We start from the raw sequence: 12,045 nt of genomic DNA, 5'->3' as shown, positions 1-12,045 counted from the left end.
GACGAGACAAAAATATTAAAACCCATTATAAACGAGGCATTTGTTGCATCCAGTGGGGACATAATTACTGATTATAATGACTTATACTGTCTTTTTACGCGTTGCGTTGCATCACGCCGTGTAAACATAAAACCATGTCTGCATTTGTGATTGGAGAAACGACAAACAACAAGCGCTACTCTACACTGCTCAAAACTCGTGTTTGAATCATCAGTGGCAAATTCTTTAAATATGAAAACATACTTACAGGCTGTGAGTCAGAAGAGCCGGCATTGTAGTCTACTCTCCTAGGTTCAGGAAACAGTCCTCCGTAAAATGCACTGCACACATCTGAATATTTGGGTTGAACTGTTCTGGAACAGTGTTGTAAATACAACATAACCACTGATTTCTAGTTGTGTCCTCTTTTGGAAGGCCAAACAAAGTAGTTTCACTTTCACAGAGAAACACACAGCGTCTTTACGACATGACATGGCGGCGGCGGAAGCAGCAATACTACAGCAAGAATCAAAGTTACGCCTTCATTCTTTGCGTGAACATTTGGGCGGTGTTATGCAAATCTTCCCACACAGTGACGTAGACATGTGGGGGCGTGTTTAAACGAGGCATTTTAGGAGGGCGTGGACGAGTCTTGACTTTTAAATAGAATATCTCTTTGGGTTTGATACTTTAGTCTTTGCAACTTTAGGGATCTTATCTATTCACGAACAGCTTGTAACACTCCAAAGAGAAAGGAAAACTTGAAATCGCATCATATGACCCCTTTAAATTAAATCTGCTCATTATATAAAGTGATTATATCTCTTCACAAGGCTTCGATTAAACCACTTGATTACTTTAATAATGCCTTTATGAACTTTTTGGATATTCTAAGTTATGGTTTGCCTGCACTTTTAATGGAGGGACATTTGCTTTAATTTTCAGAGACAACTCTGCGAGAATTGGGGGTTTGACTACTTTTGTTTGGGAAGCCTGTTAAAGTCTGTGTATAACGGAAGTTGCGACAGACTTTATTTCAGTATTGTGATGTATTTCAGAGTGAAACAGAATATTAGGGTGGGGTTTTATTTTAGAGCACCTCCTAGACATCTCTATCTTGTAGCAGACTGACAGTTGGGAGGGGAGTGGATAAGGATGTTCTACCCAGGCCGTCAAACTGATGTCAACAGAGAAGGAACGGCACTCTAGTGGGGAAGCACATTTTCAGATTTTGACTATTATGAAGACAATTTTTTTTTCTGTGGATAAACTTACAGGGAATATTTGTTTATGATAATACTAGTAATGAGTGCAAACAGTCAATGGAGTCAGTTTTGATTTCATGCAGACTTTAAGGCCACACCACGATATATAACTATAAAGACAACCATAACGATAACTATATTAGTATCCACACTAATGGGCGATAACATTGTGTGCGGCACAGTTATATTGTCAGCCTCTTTAAATATTCAAGCTCTTTAAAGCAGGTGGATTCTGACTGGTTGTCAATGTTTCTTATAGTTCGTCAGCTGCGAAAAAAAACACATTCTGAAAGTGTGTCAAACAGTATCGTTCCTCTGCGTCGTTATCTTTATAGCTGTGATGTGGTTATACTTTTTTGTGTGAATGGCCTTTTAGAAAATTGCAATTCCGTATGGTGCCATAGTGGTTACACACGTCAGTGTTCAGCTATTCAGATACCCTGGTTCTAATTGTAACACATGAAAAACAAAGCCAAATGGTAATTATGTTTATGGACCATCTGGTTGACAAGGAGTTGAGACACAGACTATGTCCGAATCCTGGAAAAAGGGCATCAAGTTGGACTGGAAGACATTTTTGACAGCAGCATATATATATTACTCCGTCTGTAATATCCTACAATGCATTTGAACACAGTCATTTTTTTGCAGACATAGCTGGCCTTGCCTAAAAAAAGGATTAATATAGAGAGCAAATGAAAACGGTTTAAATGAGTCACTGGCACCAACGCAATACCAATGTTTGGTACCAATTATAGACTGTTACAAATGGTTTGTGGAATTATGCTATAGTGCAAATAAAAATACAATTACAACAGCCTCCTTACAGCTGTTCAGAATACTTTGTTCTAGAAAAAATGCTTACGAAGAGCCTAAAGGAATGGTCTTACCATGCCAACTGCATATAGTTTTAACCCTGCACCCCCAGCAGACAGAGGTTAAATGTTTTGCTCAGGGGCAAAAGGGGTGTGGCCACAGGAAGTGATCACTTCCTGCAGAGTTTCAACTCTAAACAAACACACCTGATGGTCTTGCTTAAAAATTGTGGGCAGGTGTTAGAGTGGTTAAGACTAAATTCAGCAGTAATGTAGTTCCCCTTCAGGAACTCAAGCTGCGTCGAAATGCTACGCGCAGAGTCAGCTCTCGAAAAAAAAGGAGCTGACGGCCCGTTTTGATAGCATTTGTTACTGCCTTGCTTCGCTCTCAGAGGGCTCTTTTTGAGAAGAGAGCCTTCACTAGAGTTCCTCGCGGTGCCGGCCCCGCTTTCGCCGAGGCGGAGCGGCGGCTGTGCTCGTGGGTTTCGCATATGGATCCGGTGGAGGGAATGTAGACGGGCGCGTCCCTATCTACTTCCTTAACCACCAGATCCGGCGCCCGCTCTCGGGGTTTCGGAAGCCCACGCTGCGGTACTTCCCCCCCGGGTAGAGGGCGCGACGCTCCTTCTGTCTTTCTCCGAGGAGATTGATACAGAGGGCATCAAAGAGCTCGCCAGTTGCACAAGCATCATTCGGTTTTTGATGTGAATCTTGTTTACCTCTCTTCCTCTGAGGAGGTTGAGGCGGTCAGCAGGGGCTGCTGGGCGGAGCAGTCCCAACCTACCGTGTTCCGGCCCTTCATTCTGGGGGCCTCACTTCTTGTACTCCGCAGAGTCTAGAGTCAGAGTGGCGCTCCCAGGCCGAAGGCTTCTAGCGGAGGGCGGTTCTGCGGACCGTCATTCTCGCTGGATAGTCTTCATCGTAAACGTCCTGACGCCTAAGGTCTAGGACTTTTTGAGGGCCAGCTCCCTCTGGGGAAGTACGGGGTACACCGCATTACACGGTGCCCGTCTCTCCTCAGTGCCCTCAGGAGGTCGGTTTGCCAACCCTGCCGTGTTCCAGGGTGCAGCGGTCTCCGGCGAGCGCTTCTCTCAGTTACCGCCCGGAAACGTAGCGGTACTAAGAGGCTCGCTACCTCTACGGAGGTCTCTAGAGCAGCTAGTACGGTCATCCCCTGCCAGTCCACCGCTTCAGGGCACCGAGCTAGCTGCTCTGGGCGCACCAGAGGCCAGTCTCACGAGACTGGTTCCCTTAGGAGGTCACCTGGCGGTGTGGGAGCCCCTGCCAAGTGTGCTTCATTGGGTCCTGCCCCGAGCAGGCTCTGGTCTAGTCTTCCTAACAGACGACGGGGGTCTGAGGGCCGTCGTTTTCAATAGGAGACTTCAGCTATGAGAGTCCTGATGCTGTGGCTCAGGACCTCGGAGGGCAGGCCCCTCTGGGGAAGAGCGGTGTACACCGCATTACACGGTGCCCGTCTCTCCTCAGTGCCCTCAGGAGGTCGGTCTGCCAACCCTGCCGTGTTCCAGGGCGCAGCGGTCTCCGGCGAGCGCTCTCTCAGTTACCGCCCGGAAACGTAGCGGTACTAAGAGGCTTGCTACCTCTACGGAGGTATTTAGAGGGGCTGTGGTCTAGTCTTCCTAGCAGACGACGTGGGTCTGAGGGCCGTCGTTTTCAATAGGAGACTTCAGCTATGAGAGTCCTGATGCTGTGGCTCAGGACCTCGGAGGGCAGGCCCCTCTGGGGAAGAGAGGTTCACACCGCATTACATGGTGCCCGTCTCTCCTCAGTGCCCTCAGGAGGTCGGCTTGCCAACGGTTCTCCTCCGCCTCAATTCAATGGGGCCTTTCCCACCCTGGTGGGCCCCGAGCAGGCTCTGGTAATGGAACAGAAGTAGACACTCTCTAAGGATGGAGGCCATCGAGGTGGTCCCTCCTCGCGCAGCAGAGTCCGGGTCCTACAGCCGGTACTTCACCGTTCCGAGGAAGGATGAAGGGCATCCTTCCTCATCATAGGAAGTTCCTGAGGTTTGCTTTGGGGGGCAAAATCCTACCAATACTGGTTCTTCCTTTGGCTTTGCACTCTCACCCCACACCTTCAAGACTCAACCACATCGACGATTGGTTGATATTAGCTCAATCAGAGCGGTCGCTACGTCACCCCGCCCGTGACGTCTCACCCATCCATTGGACTGATTACACATGTGATTCAGAGCGTGGTCACGCTGGAGGCGTTCCCGTAGCGTTTCGATGCAGCGTCTCGTTCCCTTCGGGGAACCATGGTTACATACGTAACCTGGAGACGATTTCCAGGATCAGGATGGAGCCCTCCTGACAACAGACCGAGCTTAGGGGTGGCAGGGCTGATTGTGAATAATACAGAAACTCGTGATACATTTATGCTATCAATCTAATAATGATGCTGCAAGTGACAAAATGACATGCGCATAGTAAAATAATTTTGTTATCATGAGGACAAAATTATATATTTTCAGTAGAAAATTTGGCAAAACATTTTAATGGCTGGTAAGAAATATTTATGATTTAAATTTCAATATAAAATTTGATGGTTCCCACTGCCAAATCTTTGCCCCGAGCACAAAAGTAAGGTCATACTTTGTTCTTGACTTAGGTCTACCACAATTATAAATGAAAGGAGAATTTGGACGTATAATACAAATATCCATAAAATTGATTACCTGCTAGTTAAGAAAGGTCAGTGTACCTTAAAATCTATTCTAGCCCTTGGAATTACATAATTCTGTTCTTCCACAAGCTCTTATTATGTAAGAATTAGGCAAGTGTGTTTGTGGCTGTGCATGTGGAGGATTCAGACATTAAATATGAATGGAAGTGAATATGCAGTCTGCATCAAAAGCAGTTTGTGAGCAGGTTGTGAGGTCACATGCTTTGAATTTGTCATTTGAGTGTAATATAACAACGATTTTGCATTGGCTGTTCAATCTGACGAAAGAATGACAAATAATGATGCCTACTGATAGCGTCATTTAGTTGCACTTATTTGCAGTAGGCATAGATTTAACACTTGATTAATAAAGGAATTATGCAATTAAGATCAAATTTACTGCTGAACGCAGTTTACACAACGCAAGTTCCCCATCCTGCAGCTTGGTTGTGGAGGATACAGAAGACTACTGCAATCTGACATAGTTTACTGGAACTTTACAACCTTAAAACCTGCGATTCAGACACCTGAATCAACTCTTTTATATGATGAAAATGTGCTTGACTATACCATTTGATTATTTATATAGCTGTTCTCCATTTTTTAACTGCTGCCATGATCAGTGGAAAATGGACACAATGACATCTTCTTTTAATAAAATTCTGCTTACCGCCTACATTTCTCTGGCAATAACAGCACAGTGTTAACCGCACATGGCAAATACTGCTTAGCTTTGTAAACAGAAAGTTTTTGTGCTGAAATAACGTATGCAAAATTGGCAAAACTTCAGTGAAATCGCCCCTGAACGCGCAAAAAAGTGTCTAAGAGTAAAACAATTACCGATGAAAAGCGGATCTGCTGAATTAGACTACATTAAGCTAAAGGGAAGGGAAGTTCTCCCCAAATGCAACATTAAATTCCTTTTACTCTTTTATGAGGAATCTAAAAAGGTGACTGTTTCCCTTCAGATTCCGTCTCCGGAGTGACAACCCTGTGGTTCAAATGGAACAATCCAGAAATCCACTCTACATCGACTAAAAGCCAGGCCCTGCTCTCCTGTGGTGCTGTACGTGTCTGTGAGTTCACTGCGGGGCTACTGTTACCCCGCCTCTCAGCCTGCAGTGATGGAGGAGCAGGGGCTTGTACTTGTGAGGTCACTCCAGAGTGTTTTCCGATGCTGCCCAGACATGCTCTAAACTCCACGTGCTCCAGGTGCAGAGATATAACACTCTCCGCGTGAAGAACGCTACAAAGTTACAAGTACAGACAGCGGAGGGCTAGCGTATCCATCACTGAGGCTGCGGCCTAAAAGCAACCGAAATAAGCTGCTCCCTATATTCTGAAAACCAGTTTCCATTCAATCTACCATCATTTTGTTAATTTCAGAATTTTCTGTGTCCATAAAATACTTATTCTATTCCACTATTATTCCACCACTATATCCACTATACTATTCCACCCAAAAATGAGGGTAATGAGGTTCCAAACCTGTATGACTTACTTTCTTCTCTGGAACACAAAAGAAGATATTTTGATATATGTTTTTGTCTATAAAATTAAAGTGCGCTAAAAAATGGGTTTAGAAACAATTTTCACTGAGAAATTGCTAGTAAATTTCAGCAAGTAACACACTGATGTACAAAAACTGAAATAGTATTGTTTTATTTACAACTTCAAAAAAATGATTTTATACAATGTAAATTGGGTGCAAAACAGCATTGGACCCCACACATTCTTCCTTTAACAAAATATCTTCTTTTGTGTTCTTATCACTTTTAAATGCTAAAGTAAAAACTGTTCACAAAAAGACTTGAACTCTAAGCCTAACGCAAGTCCATGGGTAGTAGTCCACTGTGAAGTCAAACATGGGGCGCTAGTGAGCACACTTCCAAATCATAAAATGACCACTGGGTCACCCTAATGACCAGTTGCACACTTGATGTGAAGCCATTAAGGACAGTCATTTTGTGTTCTTAAACAAGAGAACGTTGGTAACATTACCATGTTTAAGAACCCAAGCTGAACTACGCTTGAATAAAGAATCACTTTTCAAACCGTCTTTACCACATTCAAACCACCAAAGGGCATGAAAATTCTTTCAATTTCATCCAAGATATAAACACATGAATAATATCTATGTCGATCTCTAATTCATGGACAACTGCCAAGGCCAAATAGCTTTTTCAAGGGCGATTTGTGAGGAGAACTGTTTGACGGTGGAGAATGGTAGCAAACTTACATCGTCCCTCTGTGTTATTTGGTATATAAATACAATGTACAGCAAACACCTGCAGTGTGCAGCCTTCTTTCAATAGCCTTAATCATGCCAGTCAGCGCTCAAGCACGCACAGAAACCCGGCAGGAAGGACCTCTGGCCGACATCCAATATAAAAGCAGTTTTTACATCCAATAGCAAGTTGCTAAATAGCCTTTTCAACACAGCAGTTAAGACAGCATACAACTGATCTGAATCATTACTACCTTGAAGCCTTCACTTAAAACACAGCGCTCTGTTTGTACATGAGCAATTGCCATGAATGTCCATGATAAAGAAAAGGAAAGTCCTTAAAAAAGTACTCATTGTATTCATACTGGTTTCGATAAACTATCATTTTCAATTAAATTTTAGATATAATGACTTTAAAAATTTAATTTTGTTACATTTTTCTTTAATACATGCTAGTATAATCTTAATGAATATTTTCAGATACGCTTTTAAATATTTTTCGAGGTAAAATTTTTTTTTTTTTTTGGCAAATATCATGAATTATTAATGAATAAAAAAAAGGTATTCAGAAACTAATTTATAATATGTTTCTGAGGAGTCACACCGCATGACATTTTAAAACCTGAACTAACCCTAACTAATCATAAAAAGCTCAAATTATGCAATTTTTTAAGAGAGCCTAATCTTGACATATCATATCATGGGCTAATGACATGAAGGTAATTTTTACCTTTATGTTGATTTTTTTTTTTTAAAACATTGGAAAAATGAAAAATGCAATTCATACATTTAAATACATTTTACAAGTGTGTGTATATGATGTATGTATATATGTATCTATCTATATATATATATATATATATATGTAAATGTGTGAAGTGAGTTTTTATTGTTTTTATGTTTTAAAAAATAACCATCATGTCATTAACCCATTCCACTGGATAAACATCATGCAGTAATGCTTTATTATGAGAGAGTAAATAACTTACCAGGCCATCGCAATTGCTGATAGCCACTGATGTATCCTGCACATTGGTAACATAACCCACATATAAACAGTCACTGGGCAACAAGGGCTCAGAGTGGGTTTGGTTATCGTCCTCAAGCCACTCCACTTTGGCTCCAGGGGCCACAAGCCTGGAATTTAGCCTGAGGCGAAGATGAAGCTCCTGTCCGAAAACAGTGACGTTATAAAAGAGTGTCTCCTTGTGCCTCAGGTGGTCCTGTTCTGAGTTCGTCTCCTCACTGGTCTCTCCATGATGGTTGGCCTGCCTCCTCCTGCGCCGGTGGGACCCCTGCCCACTCAACTGGCTGGTAGAGATGGCGTGGGAGAGGAAGCGTCCGTCTGCATCCACGCTCACCGGCCTCACTAGCCCGTATTCCCTCAGGACATGCTGCAGGGAATCTGCCAGGGGCACGCACACAGTTACACACATTCAAATGTGCACACACCCGCACGCAAACACAAAGTCAATAGATTTCACAGTGCACACCAGAAGCTTCCAGCAACAGTCAAAACTCCACCAATCTCTAAATCAGCTGCAAGACTTACATTATGCAGACAGTACAGCTGTCCAAAAAAAAGTTCAAGTTTAAAAGTTATTAGAAGTAAGAAAAATCTATGGAAACACTGCACTGAGTAGAAGGGTGTACCTTTTGTCACCTTTTGCTTAAAGGGGTCATATGATGTTGCTAAAAAGAACACTGCTGTTCCTGAAACCACGCTTTCTTTCTTTGCGTGCACATTTGGGCGGTGTTATGCAAATCTTCCCACATTGTGATGTAGACATGTGGGGGCGTGTTTAAACGAGGCGTTTTAGGAGGGCATGGACAAGTCTTAACTTTTATAAAGAATAACTCTTTGGATTTGAGACTTTAGTCTTTGCAACTTTACAGATCTTCTTTATGCACCAAGAGCTTGTAACACTCCAAAGAGAAAGGAAAAATTGAAATCGCATCATATGACCCCTTTAAATTGTCCTCTAGACAAGGAGAAATAAGACACATGTAAAACTAATACATTTAACTATATTTCAGGATGTCTTCTATCACCTATAACATAGGGACAGAGGAAAAAAGTGGTTTAACAAAAAAAAAAAAATCATAATAATAATAATATTTTTTTGGTGATACAATCTGCCCCTTGGATTTTAATTGAAACACTGAATGTGAAACAAAGAAAATAATAACAACAATAATAATAATAATAATAACAATCTATTTGGATTACAGAGTTGCATTTTGCTTCACATTATTCTAAGACAGCATTAATCAGCCATTAATTTAAATTAATATTTAATTATAAATATAATAATTAATTTCAAATTAAAAATGACTTAAAACTGGTTAAATTCTTGATTGAAAAAAGTTTTAAAAAATACCCTCATTGTACTGAACAAACTTCAACCATCATGGTTGTGAAGAAATGTGAAATGTTGCTTCCTTGCAGTTCCCCAAACTTTGAGTGACAGCTATATATAGCAATATATTTAGCACTCATAAATTCAGTTCAGTTCAGTTGGTGACACATTTTACCCCAAAGCATCTGATACACCTCCCCCCCCACACACACACAAAAAAATTTACATTGGCAATTATCCAAAATGTATATGATTTTTAGATATGCATGCATTTCCTTGAGAGTACACCTGCCATGTAGAACATTCATTTTGACATGCAAAATAAATAAATAAATAAATAGGCTAAACTAAAAAAATTAACTTTTCTAATGTGAATATAACCACCAATATGGTCACAGGACAAGAACTGTGCATTTTTTTTAGATTAAGGGGGCGACACATCTTACCCTATTCTCCCAAACAATGTGTCATGCATTCCTATCATACTGATGAGAGAAGCAGCAACACATTAGGCTGCTCTGTTTATGCATCCTATGCATAAGTGTCCTTCACTTGATCAGGAAAGAGCAGCTTACAGGAAAGTCAACACTATAATATGATTTGTCTGATCTAATTTGACAGTAAAATAATGTGCATGCTGCTTTTGTATAATTTACTCTTCTGTGTACTCATCTTGACAGTAATGTCGGCATTTTGCGACAGTTATTTCAAGCAGGAGACACTAGATCCATCAGCTTTTTTACATTATTGACATGTCCCATGGATTTTTGCGCTTCCTCTGTGTATCAACACGATAAGCTTAAGTATAATACAATGCATATACTGTATAATGACGTTCTTTTTATTGTAACAAAAGTTAGAGATCTTTCAGTTTAGATGCCATGAAAACTTCCAGACACTGTCTCAAATTCAATGAAAATGTCGCTGACAGTAAAAATCTGTTACTCTTAAAACTAATTCATCTCTATAAAAGTGTAAGTTGATGAAACATAGAAACATAGTTGCTGCTTCATAACGCTGGACATCTGAACGCATCCGTATCTCCTGCATAAAGTAACCGTGATCTGTATTGACAATAAAAACATCTCCACCTACCTATACTGTTGGCGATGTAAAGAGTATCCGCGTGCTGAATGTGAAGGAAAATAATGAAGAATGCACATCCAGGAGTAACATCCATGGCAGGTCCGCGGAGAGGGGAGAGCGCACGGGCAAAAGGCGGACTTTGAGATCTCAGATAAGCGATCCAGCAGCGAACGCTGCCCCCTCCTTTCCCCTCCCCTTCCAGACTGACTGAAAAGTGCACTGGGGATGATAGGCTCTCATTCTCACCCTCCCTGTCCAGCCAGCCCCCTCTCCTCTTCCATAGTCCACACTAAGCGTGAATGCAGATCCTCTCATGACAACAGAAGACCACCAGCGTGATCTTCTGTTCTCATCAACATAATCAGGGAACACCAGTCTCATGGTTCTTGTGATGCACTGCTATATGAAAACCGCTATACTCGCACTTCAGAGTCAGAATCAAGTTTATTTATCTAAAAAGTTTAATAAGTTAAATAGACGCATCCAATAACCACGTAGTAGACAGGAGAGATACGAGGTGAATAATATGGGGTATATAGCTACAGTATAGGCTATAAAAATAAAAAATAAATAGTGTTTGAGTATTGTATTAAAACGTATTTTCCCTAAAGTTTTACACACAAAGAAATGAGTCACTGTATACTCATAGTAGAAGGCAATCATGTCAGTCTTCTAGATTCCAGAAAAAAGTTGTTTTTCTACATGGAGCGGGTCGCCCCCTCATGGGCACCGCCATGTTTGCATCACATGACCAGCCATGCCACGTAATGGACAGAAAATAATACTTTTGAATAATAATAATAATAATAATAATAGCCTAATATTACCTTTGTCTACAAATCACATGCATAAACGTAGCTTACATCTAAACAACCCAAACTCAAATCCTTCACACTGACTGTTCTAAGCAGACAGGGAAATATATACTGTTTCATGATTTTAAGAGATTTAGGCACTAAGAAAGCATCAATATAATTAAATATTCGATTCATATTCATATTGCTTGCAAAAAAAAAAAAAAAGTGATATGTAACAATGGCTACTTTACATGGCCATAAATTAAGAAACAGGCTTTTTTCTTCCCTAATAGTGCACTTACGGCAGTGGTGTATAAAGTAGCTGAAAGCGATACTCAAGTAAAAGTACAGATATCTTACCAGAAAATGACTTTGGTAGAAGTTGAAGTCACCATTTAAAATATTACTTGAGTAAAAGTCTTAAAGTATGTGATATTTATTGTACTTAAGTACGAAAAGTATTTTTTAAAATCTTAAACGTACTTAAGTATTGAAAGCAAAAGTACAAGTAAATGCAAAATGGAAAAGAAACAAATAAATATATATATTAAAAACATTTCATACACAGCTTGAGTAGCAAGATTGTGTTCAGTTTTAACTCTTTCTTCCATTTAGTATTTTTGGGTAAGAATAAGAAGCACTTTATCCGGTACTTAGTGTCTTTTGTTCCAACATAAGAAATAATTTCTGGAATCTGCATCTGAAATGGCATTTAGCCTACAGTTTAATGTATCTCAGAGGGGACATGGATGCATTTAAACTGCAGTTACAGCCTAATGTTTTGTTTTTAACATAAAACATTGGAATACTGATATTTGAAATCATTTAAAACAT

At 40.7% G+C, this 12,045-nt stretch overlaps 1 protein-coding gene across 1 annotated transcript in view; it reads right to left on the bottom strand.

Annotated features, from left to right (window-relative positions):
• The window catches only part of LOC107749938 (A disintegrin and metalloproteinase with thrombospondin motifs 2-like), a 107,777-nt gene extending 97,183 nt beyond the window's left edge, over positions 1-10,594 (bottom strand). The window contains exons 1-2 of the mRNA XM_016565188.1: positions 10,424-10,594; positions 7,958-8,373 (exon numbers count right to left, since the gene is read on the bottom strand). Coding sequence (XP_016420674.1) covers positions 7,958-8,373; positions 10,424-10,508 — 501 coding nt within the window. The 5' untranslated portion in view covers positions 10,509-10,594. The remainder of the gene's footprint in view (positions 1-7,957; positions 8,374-10,423) is intronic.
• Positions 10,595-12,045: the final 1,451 nt, after the last annotated feature.

This window comes from Sinocyclocheilus rhinocerous, unplaced genomic scaffold (genome assembly GCF_001515625.1).
Source record: "Sinocyclocheilus rhinocerous isolate Xijiao unplaced genomic scaffold, SAMN03320098_v1.1 scaffold320, whole genome shotgun sequence".
Classification (NCBI taxonomy): domain Eukaryota; kingdom Metazoa; phylum Chordata; class Actinopteri; order Cypriniformes; family Cyprinidae; genus Sinocyclocheilus; species Sinocyclocheilus rhinocerous.
The sequence above is the reverse complement of the archived record's forward strand: the minus strand, read 5'-3'. Positions and strand labels throughout refer to the sequence as shown.